Below are 20,673 nucleotides of genomic sequence, written 5' to 3'. Positions count from 1 at the left end.
AACTGTCACACACTGACTACAACAGATCAGCTAGATTCCAGTTCAATAACACCTTAGATTTTCAGGGTACAAGTTTTTGAGAATCAAAGCTCCCTTTGTTAGATCAAGCACCTTTAAACCATTTTCTGGGCTCAATATGACTTACACCGTCTCATCCTCTGGATGTCAACGAAACAAAATCCTGACATTCATGCCACAATAGGTTTCCAAGTATTGTCAGGTCAGGTTTGTCTTAAGAATGAAGACCCCGGTTCTTTTAGGATAACCCTCAATAGACCTGCAACTGAAACAGATCTAAAAGGGAAAAATAACCATCTGCACATCTCTTTACCGTGGGAGTGTCAGAAGAGCCTTCCAGCATCATGTCCATGGTCCTTCCAGGGGCCAGCTCCATCCTCAATGGTTGCAGTTTAAATACGGGAATTCGGGACTCAAGCTTTGGATGGGCACTCCTATTCTTTGCATTAGCACTGATGGCAGGGATGGCCTTACGCTGGCAAAATGGGGGGAAGCCTTCTGTCATCCAGTAAAGCTGATGGGTGCGACGCCCATGGTTTGTTACCTTGAAACGATAGCAGCAGGGGTCCAAACTAGGAAACCGGGCAAAAAGATATAGTGGGAAAGTGAGTGGGGGGCATGACAATTCCCTTCTCCTGAAAATCAAGTAAGAACCTTTGTGGTCTGTCTTGTGCACGGCTGCCTTTGTTCATCTCACTTTGCAAGCCTCATCGGCTAGCCAGAAACAAAAATATGAGAAGCATCAAAAGGCTATGAATATATAGGGTGGGTCTGTCCTGTAATCTAACAGTTCTGGAAAACAGGTATTGATGAAATGATTGGACTTAAACTATCAATAGATCCTAAAATCATACTGCCTGGTTTGTCTGTTTGCTGGTTTACAAAAATATGCTACAATCTGTCGTAAGTATATGATATTGCACCTTAAAATTAAGAAAATAAAAGTTAAAAATGAAAGAATAAATGTTAAGGGCTAAGAGTTTCCAAGTGATCTGCACTACCTCTATGTGAAATAGATGTCCTAGAACCGTACTTTTGCAACTATAAACCATATCAAGGAATCAAACCTTTCTGGCGGGAGAGGGAGGGGGAATGTAAAATGCATTGGTACAAATGGTTTGATGATAATCCGGAGTTGTTAGATGCTTTTGGTAAGAAGGCCAAAAATTGGCAGAGCTGATTTTAAGTCCAGTGGAACAGCTCTGTGGAACCGTTGAAGGTCCCACAGGGCTGTGGGCCCATTTGCAACACATTGGACTATGTACTTTAAATGTGCTTTTGCAGCTGGAATTTCCCGTGTGGAACTGGAAAATCAACTTCTAAAGTACACTGAAAGTACATTATCTAATGTGTTGGAAGAACATTCCACCAGGCAAGGCCAGGACCAAAAAAAGCCCTGGTTCTGGATGAGATCAATTTGATATGTCTGGGGCTGGGGATCTTGAGCAAATTCTCTGTGTTCAATCTTACATTTCTTGGAGGAACATAAAGGTGAGAACCAAAACCCTGAACCTGATTCAGTCCTCAATCTGGAGCCAGGGCAGCTGGGAGAGCACTGGTCAAATGCATACTGTCCACCAGGCCCCTGTAAGGACTCAGGCAGCCACATCCTGAATAAGTTGAAACTTCCGAAACAGTTTCAAGGGTAGCCCTGCACAGAGTGAGTTGCAGTAGTCTAGTCTGAAGGTTACTGTTGCATGGAACACAGTGACTAGATCAGATGACAACAGGTGAGGTGCTGGCTGCCACATCTGGAAAAGATGGTAAAAACCCCGGTGGGCAGCATTTGGTCCTCCAGCAATAAGGAAGAGTCCAGGGTCACACCCAGGCTCTTGATGGTAGCTTGAGTTTAGCTGGACTCCATCAAGAGCTGGAAGTTGCACTGTCTCACTTGGAGCATGCTGACCCAGCCAGAGGACCTCCATTTTATCTGGATTTAACTTCAGCCAACTCCATACACTTCAGCCAACTCCACAATCCGCAGTAGAAACAATCATGCTGGCTTACCTGAAGTGGGGTCCCAGATTAATGGCTGGAGCAAAGGGCTTGTCTGTGACAATGGTTGTACCAATGCCAGTGGCCTGGACTGGGATGGTATAGGAATTGCTGTTCTCTATTGTCAGGAGGACTTTGTCCTGGAATTCCACGGTGTCATCAAGGTGTGCTATCAGAGTGATCGATATCTCAGCCTCTGGAGAAACTATTCCTGTGCTGGGTTCAATCCTCCACAGAGAATTACTACGGGCCTGAAACACAATACACACATTTGTCTTACCCTCAGTGTCCCATTTGGCTGAGCACAATCATATCAAGTCAAGTCAAGTCTTTATTATTACGGTACTAGCATCATGCATACTATGAGATATGAAGAAACATAAGTCATTTACTATACCGATGAGAATTATAAGGCTCTTAACAAGCTACGTTTTAAAGTCCTGGCCCATTTTTTGTCAAAACAGTCCCAAACAGGCATTGAGGCGAAAGATGGAGGGATACCAGCCAGAAAAGGGGTTACAGCTGCACATGTGATATGAACATTAGTCAGATCCAAGCCAGTCAGCACTAGATTTCAGAATCTCCATGCTTGAATGAAGAAGCAGTCTGTTAGAGGATATAGTTAGAGTGAGATAAATTAGGGCGATGATCAACTCAGGCATTGTTCCCATATTATGGGTTGTGGCACCAACCCAACGATCAGTCCAAGGATCTATTGCAGTTTCTTGGCACCAGGGATAAGGTGACAATCAGCCCTCAGGTAAACAACCCTGAGAAAAGTAACGGTCTCTGTGTGATGAAGCCTATCTTCTATGGATATATCTTCTAGTTGTCCCTCTTGAATTGCATTCTAGAGATGACCCATATTAAGACAGTACTGGGGATCAGAAAGATCCCCTGACATTTGTCCAGAATTCTCTAGGGCGGCTAACAGTGGCCACTAATATAAGAACCAAGACATTTGCAAAGTCCCTTGAGATCAAGTATGAATCCACAGCATCACAGTGGCCTCTGGCACCTTTTGGACCTCCCAATGCTTTCTGTTTTTCTTTCTCTTCCAAGACTGGCAAGAAGAAAATAAAGTCCAATGTTTTGACTTCATTGGTCAAAACAAGACTAGCCTCTTGTCTCAATTATTGTTCAAAACCAGTATCCTGGTGAAGAAGAAGAAGAAGAAGAAGAAGAAGAAGAAGAAGAAGAAGAAGAAGAGTTGGTTCTTATATGGTTCTTATAAAGAGCAACTTACTCTTACACTTAGAGACAGTATCAGCTAAGCAGAGACCCAGCAGAATGGTCTTGATGAAGCTGATGTCCAGGGTTTGGGACATAGTATCTGGTAAAAAGATGCATTTCCAGTGAGTTGACCTCACCCACCTGTAAAGGTAGGCTGCTTGGTAAGTTTCTGACCTTGTCACCAAGATTCCACCCTGTGCTCATTTCTTATGTAAATAAGACAAGAATTGAGCCACCTGGGAGGTGTACCTCCATGCTGAAGGCATTTTAAAAATGTGATTCACTGTGCCATCAATGGGAAAGAAAAAGATACTCCTTAGGAAAAAAAATGAGGGAACTGGAAATAAGAAGAAAAGCATGAATCAAAGCAAGACAGAAGGCCCTGGTCACAAATTCTAGGTGAAAGAAAGTTCTTCATGATTATACAGCTGCATCCATTGTAGAAAAATTGGATGGGAAGACACTGTTTCAGGCATCTGAGACATGTGCATTTGGCATCCCCCAACCTGAGATGGTCATGTCAACTTTACCTTATTTCTGGAATGTTCTGATGGTTGGTCTATGCGGATAAGAGATCTTGTAGGTGTGCCTGCACAGAGGCCATTAGGAATAAAAAGGAGATGAAGTCTTCCCATCATCTCATTAATCACATTCATAACTGGCTATAGAGGCTGGACACATTTCAGACTCCTCATTCCCATTGGCCTCATGCAGAAAGCCCTGCTTTGATCAAGCTGCTCTCTTGTGTCAATTGAACCCCTGAATATTTATTTTTGCATCATTGTTTCCATGCCCCGAGGGTTTTTGTACAATGTTTTTGATGTGATTCTTGAACATTATTTTTATGTCAGTTGAAAATAAAACAGCACGTAATATACAAATGGCATGAGAGAAACAAACTAATTTGGAAGCAACAGCAACAAAAACAGGTGAGACAAAAAGGCTCATTATAACAACATATAAAAACAACAAGACATTAAAAGGGGCATCTGTACATCCCTTCACAGTAGTGGCAATAATATTAAATGTTGCATGACAATTCGCCTCCTGACCTGTTAGCAATGCTAATGCAAACCACATTCTTGGCCAAGAAGAATACACATAACCTCCTCCCCTCCCCAGTCCCAGTTTATGGATTTGTGGGGCCCCTAATACTAGAGCCAGTTTAAAGATTTGTTACTTAAAATCTTAAAATTAAGTGTACAATATAATGATAACATACAAAACACAATAGCACTAGCATAATGTTTATCAATGGCTCACTATATATTTAACTATAAAATAATCACTCAATATTTCTACTGATATCCTTTTGTTTTGAGAATTGTGATGAAAGAAAGCATGGTCGTAGTGCTCACATTCATCCTCTGTTTCTCAAACCTTGGTGGGATGCGCAAGTGCAATGCCCCAATATCTAAGGGGACCTTTACACTTATGTGGCTTGCAGGCTGCACACATGCTCAGTTACCAACAGATCACCTTTTTCCCATTCTTCTGGTCCACAGTTTGCATAAGTACATATACCCCAACACAATCACAGTAAGCAGGCACCTTATCCGTACAGCACAGTGGGATCCTTGGAACTGTGAAAGCTGATATATGTGATACACATGCTACTTGGATAAACCATTCCTGCCCCTCCCTACCCCTGCAAGCCCAAGTGATATCAGCAAACTCAGATGACCATGGAGTTCTACTTTCCCTTCTCACCTGCTATTATGTTTTACAGTGTCTCAAGAGGGTGCCAGCAGCTCAGCCATTTTACCCTGTAAATTGCCCTAGCAGCTAAGAATGATCAGGATTTCTTGCCTAGTACACTGTTAATAATGACAAAAGTTGACAACATCTGCATCTTATGCTTATTTTCTTCCAGAACTGAAGCTTAGCAAAGATTTTAAGCAAGTTTACACAGGCTGAGTCCAGTATTCCATATGCAGTGAACCTGAGTATGTACCCTTCTTAAGTTATGCGCTTGCATCAAAGTTCACTTGTTCCAACAATCCTTGCAAGATTCCAAGCAACCATCAAGCACTAGGCAGTCAACAAAGGTTGGCCAGTGGTCCACTGGTGGAGCACAGTTTAAGTTCAGGTCAGCCCTGATCATCACCACACTGGTTCTTAGTTCATGCTTCAGATAGTATTTGAAGTCACATCTCAACAAATTATCTCTGGCATGGTCAAGACAACAGTCACTGGTCATTTTCTCACATAAATGCCACATTATTCCATCTCCTCCAGCAGAGGCTTAAGTTTCCAGAAGATGTGTTCACACATTAAACTGTATAACTCTCACTGGTATTATCAGATAATCAGCTCTCCAGAATGACCACCAATGTAAAAATATCCAACCACTCAAAAATGGGCTGCTCTCTTCTGACCGCTTCACTGGCGGCACAAGTGTTCTTTTGGTTGAATGTTGACAGTAATTAAACAGGGGTGGTGATCATTTCTGAAATTGCTCAGCAGTGTACTTGGGAAGGGAGGCACAATGCAGCTGTTAAGAACACAGCTGGAGATGCCTTTTCATTCCAACATCCGCCTCTATTGTTATAATTGTTAAGTACCCACACAGGATTAACAGTGAGCAGCGCCCCCGCCCCCACCGCCAGTGACAAGTCTTAGACAACTGTGCAAGGGTCTCAGAGGAAGAAGATGGAATCATACAATAATGTCTCCTAGAATGCCCTTGGCTAAGACAGGGCTGTGTCACAGACATGAACATTAGTTCAGTATTCATTACAGTGTCTGAGGACAGGTGGTTATTATCTGTCATGTTATAGATGGGAGACCAAGACAGAGGAAGTGGCTTGCCTGTGGTCACCTTGTCACGGATGAGGCTGAGATTTGAACTGGGTATTCTCCAACTCATATAGTCTGGTCTTCATTCCAGGCATATGGGTCAATTGTGAAGTGTTTTGCAGTCCCGATATGAGAGGACTTTTATTTAGCTGACAGAGAACGAGAACAATTAAAGTTTCTCAAGAAGGTTTTTAGGAATCACCTCTCCCACCTATTGAGAGTTGTAATTCACGCCAGCACATTTTCATACCAACCATCACTACATTACAGAGGACCTGGCCACATAAATAGCTAGAAGTAAAGGAAAAATGGAATACCACCTCAATGAAGGTCCAAAGCACAACAGAAATAACTTGCTTGGTCACTCACATGCAGATGTTTCCCATCCTGGGATAGCTTTATGAGAAGCCTCCATAGGTGTATGAGTTGCCCCACCCACTTTTTGTGTTGTTGTTATGACAACATTTCATACTCACCATCTGTGCCTCAAATGGAGCAGGAATAACAGACTGATTGGAAAGGTAGAGCATCCTGGATGCATCCTTTAAGACCTGGATACTGCCAAAATCTAGCACAGTGGGATGCATGTAAACAACAGGGCCTTCTCCAAACGTCACCAGCTCAATTGCCTGTTCCAGGGGAAATAGGAAACAACAAAGATGGAAGGATCAGCGCCTCGCTGTCCTTCACAGCAAGCAAGTGTACCTCTTTTGAGTCAGTGAGCAAAACAGGGAAGTAGAGAAGGACTTATGAAGGGAACTGGGATATTCCAAAGGATCTTCCCATGGGCAAGCTTTGATTCCCCACTCCTCCTCCTCCACATGCAGCCAGCTGGGTGACCTCGGGCCAGTCCCAGTCCTATTAGAGCTGTTCTCATCAAGCAGTCCTGTCAGAGCTCTCTCGGCCCCACCTACCTCACAGAGTGTCTATTGTGGGGAGAGGACAGGGCACACTTGAGTAGGCTCTGCTTATGCATTTCCTCCTTTCACATCCTGAGGCCTTGGTTCATGACAAATACCACTGAAAGACTTCCACAACATTTATTAAAGTCAATCCCAAATACCTCCCAAGGAGGCCAATAATAATTTACAGCTATTTGAAACAAACATTCGAAAACAGGAAACAACAGACCAACAACAGCTCATTTTCTGTGACTCCCAGAGGCATCCAGAACATGCCTGATGTTCATTAATCTCTGGAAAGCAGGATATGGCCCAGCAGGCCTCTTGTGGGACATCAGTCCATTAAATAGGATGGCTATAGGGGCCTTGTTGCATGCAGCCACCAGCCGTACCTCAAATGTTTGGGAATAGAGAGTGAGAATCTTGATCTGAGCACTTGGGAAAGTTCAAGTGAGTAGAAATGGTCTTTGAGATCTCCAGGCCACTGAAGGCTTCAGAGGTTCAAACCAGAACTTTGAATTTGTCCGGGGGAGGGGGGGAGCTCTGAAAACCATGGAATATGGAACAATACCTGACTTCTTTCATCTTTGTAGACTTGGGAGGGTGGGGGGAGGGGAAGTTTTCCATCTCTTTCATGATCTTGGTTGCCCTCTTCTGTACTTTTGCAACTCTGCAATATCTTTTCAAAAGTATAACCACCTATACTGTACATTTGTCTTGATCAGTACCTCTTCACCTTCCCACCCAGGAGACTTACAAGCCCCACCAAAGGCATGCTGCATTAACAAGGCAGGGCATGGCTTTGACCAAGTCTACTTGGGAATCAGCCAGTGAAAAGGAGCCCACCCAGATCTCAGTGATGTGCTCAGGAGCAGCAACCAACCAACTGAAGTTTCTACCAGAGATAACCCTGGTATTGAGAAGCAAAGGAGCTCTGGGACAGGGACAGCAGGCAGCACTGACCTTTTTAGGGGAGTCTGGACAGAGCAGCCAGCTCTTTAAAGTAGTTCAGAAGGAAGGGAAAGTGAGCTCACCAATCCAAGTATCGCTTGGCCCAGGGGCCTGCGACCTCCCAGGACTCAGTTGGGAAGAGGACTGCTTGAGCCCATGGTTGGCTCCCTCTTGCGGAAGCATTTAAAAGACATGCCCCAGAGGAGCCAGGAAAGAAAAGCCAGTCCTATTCCCTGGCAGGGAGAGAAAATGGGTGAAAAGATGCCCCCCTCCTGTTCTATTCTGAGGCTCTCTCCTAGGATATTTGCCTAACAATAAGCAAACCTGGAGGGTGAAACAGCTCTGGACTCAGATCCACCCCAGCAAAGCCTGACAACACTGTATTCCACCCGTGCTCACAAAACAGAGGTATACCTGAGCATTATAATACTGGCCATCTTATTTCCTTTCCAGACAATCGTAGTCCAGAATTTGCCTTTTTCACTGCTGCTGTATGCTGGGTCGACATTTTCATTGAGTTGTCCGCTACAACCCAAATTGACTGTGATGGGAGTGATGTTTTATTTTTAATGTACATGCTGTAGCATGTTTTGTAAATTGCCTCGGGGCTGACTTGCTGGGGCAAGGCACTCCATCAGTCCTTCCAGAGGCTACCCCTGCTCTGTGTCCCGGTTTGAACCCTTGACAAATCTCGGTGCAAAGCAGTTTGTCTTGCAATATGTTAAATTAGCACAAACCAGCTCTGAAATGACTGGATCCACAGGCCAGACTAGGGAGGTGACATAGGGGGTGGGCTGGCAGAGCAGGAAACAAAGCTTCAGCTTGCTCCAGCCAAATGTGATCTCTGACTCATATAGATGGGCTACAGCAGCCCATTAGCTCAAAGGGCAGTCCCACAAATGATACGCATGGATACAAATTGCTCCCGAGGGCGGAAGAGGTTCCACAATGACACCAAGAAATGTAAGAATGGACATTAAAGCAGAGGATGCTCATCACCTAGCACGACTTAAATGGCTGCTTGTCAGAAAGCCATGATTTTTCTTCCTACTTTTGTCCCTTGTGCGTTAGGTGATTTATTTCCACAGTAGTGGTAAATGATGTTCTGCATCAACAATTCCCCCCCCCCCCCTGTGTGCCTGTCTTGGATGACCGGCAGTGGGGAAAGCTGCTTTTCCAGAAACATCTCCCCAGGGAATGGTGCAAACCTTGGATGTGGTAAGCCCAGCTGGCTGCAGAATGGAGTCAATTCTCCTTGGCCTAAAGAATCATTACTCTTCAGTCTCCCCTAGTGTGCATTAATTGTGTAAAGGCTGCTGCTGCAGCTTCCCTTCCAAAGGCATGGATTTCTGGTTCCTATAGGGCTGTTCCATAAATTACCATACGGCCCCCAAGAGGACTTCAGGTCGGACGTATGCCCAGAGTTCTATGCTGGGAAGTTGGCTCCCAGGTATGTACAGACCCTATTTGTATTAGTATCACAGCATGCTAGGACACCCCCCAAACATATTCTATTTGCCAATCATGAAACAGCTCCATTGTGTGATGCCTTCAGTACATGCAAGTTTCCCAGAATGGCAAATAGCTCAGGAAAACAGTGCAGAGTGGAAGGCTGAAACCCCTTAGCCTTGTGTGATGCAGTCCCAATACAGACTGTGCCTACATGCATCTGAGCATTAAGTTCCAAATCAAGAATTCCCAGGACACATCTAAACAAAGCCCACATGGGGGCCCCCTGGAGTTTGTAATGTGTGAATCTGCCTTATTAGTGACAGTACAGCAAGACTTTTAGTTATCTCTTAGCGCTTTTGCACTGATCTTGGTGAGGGAAAGCATCAGCCACTGATCCTGCCTCCCTGTTCCTTTGAATAAAGTGAAATGGTCTCATTTCTCAATGTCATGTTCATAAAAGAAAAGAGGGAAGGAGGTGGAAGATGGCCCTCATTGCTAATTTCCAGATGCAAATTTTCACTAAGCATTCAGTGGAACAGCTTTTAAGGTCTAAGATGTAATGTCTTGAGATGATCGTGCTTACATTTAAAAGATGTGGATTTATTCCAGGTTTCCCGGAGCCCCAGGCAGAGAACTCCCAGGATCCCCCCTTCTCTTCTAACCCACACATGCTCACCATCCCCACTCCAGATGCTTCCCACCTGCCTGTGCTCCATATCCTGTCTGTTTGTGAATTCACCCACTACCCATGCTCACCGCTGCGTACAGCCCTGTTCCCAGAGGCACAGCAGTGTGGTGGAGCACTAGCAAATGAGTGAGTGGTGGGATTGACAGCAGTGGGTCCTGCCAGAATCTGCCCCACATCCACGAGATGCTGATGCCAGCCCCAGGAACATTTTGTAAATGTGATGCTTTCAGAAACTAGAACTGTTGATGTTCATTTCAAGATTGTTTTGGAAGCTTGCCAATCCAACTGCTATTTCCAATTGTTCCTGTATGTTAAATATTAAGATGGTGAATCAGGGCAAATTCATGTCTTTCCCCTTTTACAGGAACTGCCTGCTGATGTAAAGAAATCATTCAACTCATTCTCACCAGGGAAACATCCCTGGCAACAAACTTCTGCATAAAGACACTTTCATTGAGCTTTGCCTAAGGCAAGGTGAGGCCTCCTGATCCTCAGTTCAGGTTAAAAAACTTCACTCACCAAAGGTGGGTCTTCACTCCCAAAAATAGCAATATGGGCTACAGCTTCCTGATGCCCCCGCTCCTGGACTTCCAGAGCCACTGGGATTTCAACTGTGGCACGCGGCAGAATGATGCCACAAGGTGCTGGACTGGAATGCAGGATAGGAGAGGCCTTCTCGTATTCCTAGAGAGAGAGTAAAGCATCATACTCAGCCTTCACAACTACGCAGGTACAGAGCACACCAAAGTCCTAGGAGCCATCGGGCTCAACTCTGGTGCTTTTCATTTGCAAAGCTCCAATGAAGAATGCTACACAGCTCTGAAGGCTTCTGAGAGTCTCTTCTGAAGAAGATCCGCTTTTAATGCCACAAGATCACTCTCTTTATTTAACTCTTTTTCAGAATCCTTGGCAACAGGGGTAAGTCAACCTGTGGTCCTCCATATGTCCATGGCCTACAATTTGCTGGCAGGGGCTCATGGGAATTGTAGTCCATGGACATCTGGAGGACCGCTGCTTTGTAAGATTTCATAAGAACTCAAAAGACAGTCAACAGTAGGGAATGCAAGCATCTGGAAGCAGGAAAATTGTATTACATGCCTTGTCATTTTTCCTCTCTTGTCCTGGTAACTGACGCAATAAAATGCCATATTTGTCACATATGACATCATTAATTGCTAGAAAGCATGACCTTCGTCAAGGGGGGGGGAAGTCATCCTTTCCTTTGTGTGTGCTTGAAAAATACATTTAAGAAAAAGAGCAAATGCAAACATTGAGTATAATTAGTTCACTCTTAGCTTAGGCCTTTTTTTTAGCCAAGCTCACTGTACAAGCAACCAGCCTACTGCAGGGAGCCCTGGAGCCTGAGAAGAGCTCCCAAAAGCCTGTGGCCAAAAAAGAGGTTGAGAATAGCTGTGCTGGGGGGCACAGCCTGGTACCCTAAGATCAGTTTGGATCCGGAACACCACACCTGCAGCCAACAAGCACAACTGTAAGGTGGTAGTACAGTTAACACCAGCACAAACCTGGGGGAGGAGGCCATAACATCCTGGCAGGTCACTCTCATTAATGAGATGCACCATTTGCTGGTAGGGGAACTTCATGAAGCAACGTCCAAAATTCACAGTGGGATTGGCCACGCGCAGGGCAGGTGTGATGCATCTAGTCAATTAAATGAAGCACATAAATAAAGAGACCTTTGAGGGCAGAGAATCACACAGCTAGCAGTGTCAGGTAGAGCCTCAACACCCACATGAGCAACTCAGACTTTAAACATCCCCTGAAAGTGGACACAAAATGAGGCTGTTACAGCTCTCAATCAGCAGATCTTCCATCACCATCAACAAGATACGGGGAGATTTCTCACCCTTAAACCTTGTTAGCAGCTTACAGTTTTCTTGCAAGCCAGGGATGTATTGTAGCAGCTTAAAGACTAGCACATTTACTGTGGCAGAATGTTTCCACAGCTGCATGAAGTGTTACATTGAGCAGACAGGTGTGTGGTGTGTGTACGGTCAAAAGCAGGAGAGCAAAACTACAGCATTCAAAGTCTGCATCTACACAAAAGGATTGTCAGTTTTGCCTTTATTGCTTCTATAAATGCAGACACACACACTGGTTTGTTACATTACTCTACAAAACACAGATGATCACTAGATTTTGTTTTCCCAATTTACTATCCCCACGAGAGTTGTCCAAACCAACTCATTGTTTGCTGTTTTAACTGGATCTTGCTTTCATCTGTAAGGTAACACACCTAAATCTGGGAATGTTCTGTGAAAGGAATGTAACACTTCAGACTTCTCACTAATTGAGCTCTGGCACAGAGTGCTCTCTGTTCTTCTTTGAAGACGTGCAATTATAGCTTTCCTCCTCATGGGGAACTCTGGATAATGCTAAAGAGTTGGAACTTTTGACTGCCAAACAATCATAGGACCTCCTGGCTACACTATACATATGTAAACAATCCTCAGTACTATTTGATAAAGGGTAGAGGAGACGGCATCCGAATCTGCCTAATTTAAGGGGATTGACCAGTCTGTCTGCATGATCATCATATCTACTTGGCTGCATATTGTATATTATATGGTTCTGTATGTAACTCTGCCATGCGATAAATAAATAATACCCTTTGGAGGAAAGCAACAATTGGTTCTTTGCTTTGAGGAAGAAGGAAGAGGGCTTAAGGAAATATACAAGTGGGCAGCATGGAGACTTTGGACACTATGCTGAGAATTACTGTCTTATCCAGGGAAGCTTGAACACCTCATGTCCTGTTTGGCTCATGTCCTGTTTAACAGCCATGAACACGGACCCAAAAGTTTGAAGAACTGATCGTCTGTTAACCTGTTCACTTCTGTTTGGTAGTTTGCCTCCCCAGTTTTCCAAACAGCATGATCAGTTTTTTTTTTTTAAACATTCTCACACAACCCAACTGAGTTCTATTCCACCTCCCTTCTTGCTGAGACATTAAAAGGGTGATGTTTTAAACAGACACTTAAATAAGTCACAAAACATATAACCCAGTCATCGATAAACATCAGGCTTAAAAACATCCTACTGTTCAGTATTTAAGTAGATTCTTAAAGACACTCATAGCTGCTGTTCTCTTTGCATATACACAGTTTTGCACATGTGCCGCTTTGCTTCTTTTAAAAATCCCCGGTACAAACCTGTACAACCAGCTTTTGATTCAAATGAGTAGCCGTGTTGGTCTGAAGTAGCACAATAAAATCAGAGTCCAGTAGCATCTTTAAGACCAACAAAGATTTATTCAAGGCGTGAGCTTTCAAGTGCAAGCACTCTTCCTCAGCTCATGCCTTGAATAAATCTTTGTTGGTCTTAAAGGTGCTACTGGACTCTGATATTAACCGGCTTTTGAGTCATTCGGTGCCAAACGGAGCAGACCCAATGAGTGACTGTCATACTTACCTTGTTTGACTATAGCAAGCACATGTGCTGCAAAATACACAGTGATTTAGAAACATCCTTTAGTACTCCTCCCCCATACCCAAGGATATGTCACTGGAACAAATCTCCCCCCTTTTCCCTGACTCCACTTCCCTCTCTTTTGCCTCCATGATGCCAATTTTTAGACTGTAAGTGCCTCAGGGCAAGGACCCATCTTCTTGTCCTCCTCGGCATCCCTTCCCCCCAACACCATGGCTCCAGTCCTAATCGCCAGCACACAGATGCTTTAATATAAAAAGAAAGAAAATAATCCCGCAGGAGATTGTAAATATGAATCCCTCACAACACTTCGCAAAACTGCCTCTGTAATCCAGCTCAGCTGTCCAATAATACTAATGCTAGAGAGTACGCACAGAGTCTTGAAAACAAATACATTCTCAGCTTCAGTGGCACATGCTCTGTTTGCTGCCCCTGAAGGATGGCAGGGTGAGAGGCCCTTTGCACCAAAAGGGTCCCTGATAGACTGCCCCCCATGGCCCACAGGCTCAGAGTTGCATCCGTCTCTCTCTTGAACCCTTCAGAACACAGCTGCTCATAGATCTGCACAACCCATCAACCAGATGTATCCAGCTGATGGGTCTGCTTCATGCTGCAGCCACAGACTTCATTCATTCCGCAGCACAGCAAGGCATCACCTTTTCGGTCTCCAGATGTCTTATCCTGTTTCCAATTCAAGTGTGGGTAGCCATCATAATCCATTACAGCAGAAAGCAAAATGGGAGCCTAAACACTAATAGAATTATTGACACATCTGCTTTTGTGGTCTACAGCTTACTTGGTCAGCTACATGAAATGAGCCTTTGGCCAGAGGGAGACAGATACAATCAGCAGGATTACAACTGATTAGTAGGTTTGACTGAATCAACTAGAAATTAAACAGAGCATACACCCTTCTTAGCCATTCCAGGTGTTAAACAGCTTGACATTCATAGGTGACCTTGCTTATCATCAGTTACAGTTGTCATGAATGTATGTTTCTTACGCACTTCTGAATTTTGTATAATAATGCTACAGACTGACAAACCCATAGTTTTTTCTTCCCATTTTCTGTTTCCCCCCTCCCCATTCTTGAATACTCTACTCCTTCTGGTAGAGAATAGCGGCATATAAGAACCAACTCTTCTTCTTCTTCAGAAATATCAGTGCTCTCTTAGCCTCACCCACCTCACAGGGTGTCTGTTGTGGGAAGATAAAAGGGAAGGCGACTGTAAGCCGCCTTAAGACTCCTGGTAGAGAAAAGTGGCATATAAAAACGAACTCTTCTTCTTCTTAGGATCCAGAACCCAGAACTGGTTCTGTGATGATCCTGTCAGAAATATCCCCCAGACACACAGTACAATCCATTCAATGTTAAGGAATAATTGAAATGGGATGAAACAAGGAGAAGTCTTTTAGCATCTTAAAGATTTCAGCTTTCGTGGGCCATGGCCAGGAATATCATTGAGGCCGATAGAAAACCCACTGATGCCCTAAACATTTTTGTCAGAGGACTGTCATTCTGATAGCCAGCTTCATGCTGCTCTTTGGGCACATGCTTGGCCCATCCTGAGCACTGAGGTAAGACAGGTCCACTGACAGATGATCTTTGCCCCTGAAGCTATTAGCAGACTTCCTGGGCAGCAGACTGAGACAGATGCTCACACGGGATGATGCAAAGAACTCAGCAAGGTGACTGTCTATGAAAATGTTCAAATGATTTGTGAGAGGTGTACAAACAGAGCCAGGGATGGAGAAGCATTAGCACTCACGTGCCAATAAGCAGGTTTGCAAGGGGGAAGGTACCATTGTCTGAGGCAAACGTGGCTTTCCCAGAAGACCAAGCCAAGAAAGTCAATGTTCTCTCACCCTCCCATCCTTCCTTCTTTTTCTGGTCATGTCTAGAAAAAGGGACTAGATCAGCACCAGTTTTCCTGGCAGGCAGTTAAGGCACTAAACAGAGCAGAGCTCACCAGGAAACAAAATGGGAGGAGGTAGCCAGATTCCAGCCACACTCAGCTGGTGGGGAAGCCTGCTATTAAGCAGCCTGGTGAAAAAGGGAGGCTCCATGGAGAATGGCCATGGCTCAGTGGTAGAGCCTCTGCTTAGCATGCAGGAGGTCCCAGGTTCAATCTCCAGTTGATGCCTCTTCCTGAGACTCTGGAGAGTCATTGTCAACGTGACTAGACAGGACTACTGATCTTAATGGACCAAAAGATCTGATTCAGTATAAGGCAGCTTCATGAGTGTTCAAAAACAGTGATGAAAAGGTTAATGAAAGGGAGAAAGCTGGAGCAACTGCTGAACAGTTTCCACCCAACCACAGACTTCATAACAGTTGGCTACTTTCTCTTGAAGAGCAAGGGAGCCGAGGAAACCATCACAGGACTAATTTCCTACCCCACTGGCATTCTCAGTGGGGTCATCATAAGCTCCTGTGGCACAGTGCACAGTTCATTACTGTAAGTGCAGCAGTGAAAGTGACAATACCTTGCTGTAATTAGAAGTGCCAGCACTTCTTCGCCAATGCCCTTCACGTCTACCACCAGCGCCGTTTCATATTTCTTTACAGTGTTGGAACATAAGGTCACCTGCCGCAGGAGAGAAGGATTTCGGTTACAGGAGCAAAGTTCCCGACCACAGTGCAGCAGCTGTCCACAAGTCATTTACCATTTAGCAAATTTCAATGGACCTCTTCCTAATCCTAAGACAGCCTTTCTCAATCTTTTTACCATTGAGAAAACCCTGAAAGGTTCTTCAGGCTTTGAGAAACCCCAGAAGTGGCATGATCATGCAGAATGTGATTGGGAAGCATGCCCACCCAGGGGTCCTCCCCTTCCCACCCCCTCCAGGCCCATCATTGGCTATGGGGGGGGGGCTGGTCAACATGACCATATATGTTCATATCACTCAATAAGTTTTTTAAAAATTAATTTATACATTAAAAAAATAAAAATAATAATTAACTCCCACCTATTCGGGAAACCTTTCCAGGATTGTCAAGAGTTTCATAAAACCGTTGTGGAGAAACCCAGTTGAGAAACCCAGGAAAGGCAGGCACATAAAATATTTAAAAAGCAACCTAGGGTATGCTAAAGCAAAACCAATGACAAAGAACTGTGACTAAGGGATACTAATGATGACATATCTTATGAATTCTCAAGCCACTTTGCCCAGGTCCTAATCACACATAAGACACATTGGCTAATTCCAACATATAAATCCTCATATAGTAAAAACCCAGATCTCAGGATGCCTTTAATACAACCACTGCTTGTGTGGCTCAGCAAATTAACCCGGTAATTCAGAAGCCAGCAGCAATCCCACAGCATGGATTGCTCTTTCCACCATATTCCCAACCTAAACCAGTCCCAGGGAGCCATCATTTAACCGGATGAAGGAATTTATGAGTCACTTGCTATCTGTTCATGTAAGTTTCTCCATAAGGGCAAATAGCAACTCCTCAAGGCTGTTTCTGTTGAGCAAATAGCAAGGAGGGGAGATTGAAATATCCCCTCCAGTCATGCCACAGTCCCTATCCTAATCAGGCCTGCACATATCTGGGAAATTTCCCAGCACAAAACTCTTTGTGTCCACATCAGGGACTTTATGCAATGGCTCAAGAGACGCAAGTTTGACCTCAACCAGGGCCAGGGCCTTCTCAGTCCAACTGGGCGGAATGAGCTCCCGGAAGAGCTGCAGGCTTTGCAGGATGGGCCTACAAGATGAAGCTCTTCTGCCAGGCATTTGGTTGGGGCCAAATGAATCTACTGAACTTCACTAATAAGGGCCCTCCTCTATACTCTTCTCCTATCCTGGACCGATTGTGAGCAGACTGACTGATTATTACACTTGGCAGCTACAGTGAGCGGATTCGTTTTTTAAAAGGATTTAAAGTTTTTAAATCTTTAAATTGACGTTCTATTTTATTGATTTGAATTTTACTGAATTGTTGTAAACCATCCCAAGACAGCTATGCTGAGAGGGGTGGTCATAGCAATCGAATTATAAATAGTTATAAATAAATGAATGGGCCCTTAGGGAGAGGTTGGTGTGCAAAGATAGGGAAATTCAACACAGATAGTGTCTATTGATTGGACAGAGACAGAGAGATGGCAGATGGGAAGGCTGGGAAGAAGTGATTTACAATAGCTTAAAAGAGGCAAGCAATGCCTGGACCAGAATTACTTTAGCAATAAGAACAGAGTGGAAAGAACAGTTTTTTAAAATGCTGAAAAGGAAAAAGTAGCAGTTGAGAGCTGGAGAATACTTTCCTCTTTTGTTGCAGGTAGCTGGCTTCAAATTTGAAAAGCATAATTATGCTTGTTAAAATTAACTTTCAAGTGGGTAATTTTGAATCCAGTCTCTGTGCCCCTGCTGATGGAAGGTACTATCTAAGCAGCATGAATTCTGTGCATGAATTTTTCTGCCAGCTCCACTGCCCAGGTGGCCTTAAGCGGCGCTGTACCTGGATTTCCATGAGACCTTGGGAACGGATGGTACCCTGGCAGGGAGTGATGGTAAATTCCTTGGGCTGCATGCTTCCAAACCGTGCCCGTCTCCAGTCTTCCCGTGTAATGTCGGAGGCTTGAATGTGACTCTCAACGCTGGGCTCACAGCCATCTCCTGGGACACGAAGGCTGAAGGTCATGGGTATTAGCGATGTGTTGCTGAGGCAGCAGGAAAGAGTGTGAGGAAAACCTGCAAGAGAATATTGGCACCAAATTAGCATTAGTAATAATAAGATCCCTTTATGAAGCCAAAAAGGTAGCAAGTCCAGAGACCTTCATTGTCTGTTAATTCAGCAACAAAAATCTGTGGGCCTTCAGGCCAATATGTCTCTATACGCAGGGTCACTCAATGTGGTGAATCAGCAATTCAGCCCTAGATGCAGTTAGTTCCTGAGGATGAGACATGCATGGTTGAAATCAGCAGAAGGCAAGCATTTTTTTTTAAGTTGAGTCCTACTATCGTGAGTTGTCTGAACATGAGCAAAAACGAACTTTCCCAGGAGAAATTCAGCTGGCATGCCCATCTTCCCTCTAACTTCCTACTCCTTTTAGAAAGTAAATTGCAAGTATGTGAGAATTATACTTGGCAAATATATATATATATTGCTATGGCAGCTTTTTCAAAAACTTAAAAAAAAACAATGAGAATCAATATTTACAAATGTACCAATCTTCAGGTGGCAAGTGGAGTTCCTGGAATTACAGTTGGTCTCCAGATGACTAAGATCAGTTCTTCTTGAGAAAAATTTCTGCTTTGGAGGGTACCCCATTGAGATCCCTGACCCCTCCAAGCACTTGTTGTTGTTGTTAGTTGCGAAGTCATGACCGACCCATCGCAATCCCATGGACAATGATCCTCCAGGCCTTCTCTACCATTTATCAAAGTTCATTTAAGTTTGAAGCACCAACTGCTTCATTGACTCCATCCAGCCACTTCATTCTCTGTCGTCCCTTTCTTCTTTTGCTCTCCAAGCACTACTATTTCCCAAATTTCCAGGTATTTCCCAACCCAGAGCTGGCAACTCTCTCAGTTCCCTATATAGAAATAGATAATTCTCAGTACAACATTAATTCTAGCATTCTAGTTTATTATTTTAGTTTGAACGTCTAAGTCCTTAAATCATTTTTTTTACCTTAGGATCAAACCCAAAGTATTTCATTCTTTGCTGACTCAGCTGGCAAGTTTTGGTTATAAAAGCAAGGAAAAGAGTCTATTATTGCCTGAATAGAGTCTGTACATTAGCTTTTAACACAGTGATTTTGTCCATTAACACGAGGTTCCATGTTTCACATAGCCAATTTTCTAAATGAGATATTTGCTTCCATTATTTTGCTAGAAGGCCACCAGCATGAAGTACCAGATAGGGAAAGTCATTGTATTATAGCCCAGCAGATATATTACAAAGGTAATTGTTGCCATACAGAAAGATAATTTGTCAACATTAATCACAAGGTTAACTCTTCACATGAGCCAATGAAGTCCTGTTATGTATTTAATCCTTTCAGGTGATAAAATTGTCTGATACTTGGAACAGCGGCCGTTCAGTGCTGGCTCCAGAATTTTGAGGTCTGTTTCTCTTCTTGGTTCAAAAACATTTTTCTTTTAACTCTGCCAGATTTTGGGACGTTTACACGTTTACCAATGTAGGGAGGGAATCTGAATGACCCAGCCAATTATAGACCAATAAGTATACTAAGCGTAATAAGCAAACTCTACCAATGTAGATGGGTAGATCTGATGTGGATATTCCCTTTTGACTGCCCTAAACCCAGTAGTAATACAATAAGATCATCATCAAATTCCTATCTTCATTTGTTAGTTTCTCCTGCCCCAGTTCTCCCCGCTGTAATACTTAACTTAGAATACCTGTCACTTCTCTTCCTTCAAACTCTGTCTCCAAACCCACTTCTACCAGCATCCTAAGCCACAGCCTCAGTTTGCCCACACCTTTTGCCACCCACCTTTAGCCCTCAAGATCACATCCTTTCCCCTTTTGTACTGGATTATGATTTGCCCATCCAGCATGTGTTTTAAGTCATCTGGACATGTTCAAAGGAAATATCAGGCGATGGACAAACAAGTAGGGATCCCCACTGTGACTGATGTTGTTTGTGAGCACCCAAAGGAAGACAGCTGTCCCTTGCTGGAAATAACAGTTAGATCCACCAAGCGAATTAATATTCCTTAAAGAAAACCCAGCGCACAACCATTGTTCTAAATGTCATAAACTTACCAAAGGAAACTTCCCCAAAATTGAGGGATGGGACATTGAAATGAAATGTGGGTCCAATAACACAGCCACTGCAAGCAAAACACAGAGAAATAAGGAAGGATGTGAATGCTTTAAAATGTACATAACAATGGCATTTTTCAGACTGTAGTCACCTTGCAGGTTTTTGTTAGTTTTGTGGCTGTTCCAATACACGTTTACATGTTTTCTTCAGTTTTTCCCTGTCGCTGTTCCATCTGTTCACATTCACATTGTGGATTGGTTTTACATTTTTGTTACTGTTTTGCAGCACTTCACCAGCCTCCAGGAGTTGATAAATCCCCTGATGAGTACATTCTCTACCGTGAGCACCATGCCACATCACACCTGAGAGTCCTACTTGGTGTACATGTCTCCCTGCTTTTTGGTTGCTGATCGTTCCACTTTCTCTTTCATGGCTCCCCCCCAAA

The 20,673-nt window shown here is 43.9% G+C and overlaps 1 protein-coding gene across 2 annotated transcripts in view; it reads right to left on the bottom strand.

Moving 5' to 3' along the window:
- HYDIN (HYDIN axonemal central pair apparatus protein) overlaps positions 1-20,673 on the bottom strand; it is a 164,887-nt gene that overhangs the window by 102,621 nt on the left and 41,593 nt on the right. For both annotated transcript variants that reach the window (XM_077310084.1, XM_077310085.1), the window contains exons 13-20: positions 20,228-20,295; positions 17,951-18,183; positions 15,973-16,073; positions 11,562-11,697; positions 10,558-10,722; positions 6,522-6,674; positions 2,026-2,264; positions 332-590 (exon numbers count right to left, since the gene is read on the bottom strand). In XM_077310084.1, coding sequence (XP_077166199.1) covers positions 332-590; positions 2,026-2,264; positions 6,522-6,674; positions 10,558-10,722; positions 11,562-11,697; positions 15,973-16,073; positions 17,951-18,183; positions 20,228-20,295 — 1,354 coding nt within the window. The remainder of the gene's footprint in view (positions 1-331; positions 591-2,025; positions 2,265-6,521; positions 6,675-10,557; positions 10,723-11,561; positions 11,698-15,972; positions 16,074-17,950; positions 18,184-20,227; positions 20,296-20,673) is intronic.

The sequence above is a fragment of the Paroedura picta genome, chromosome 14 (genome assembly GCF_049243985.1).
Source record: "Paroedura picta isolate Pp20150507F chromosome 14, Ppicta_v3.0, whole genome shotgun sequence".
In the NCBI taxonomy this organism is placed as follows: Eukaryota; Metazoa; Chordata; class Lepidosauria; order Squamata; family Gekkonidae; genus Paroedura; species Paroedura picta.
The sequence above is the reverse complement of the archived record's forward strand: the minus strand, read 5'-3'. Positions and strand labels throughout refer to the sequence as shown.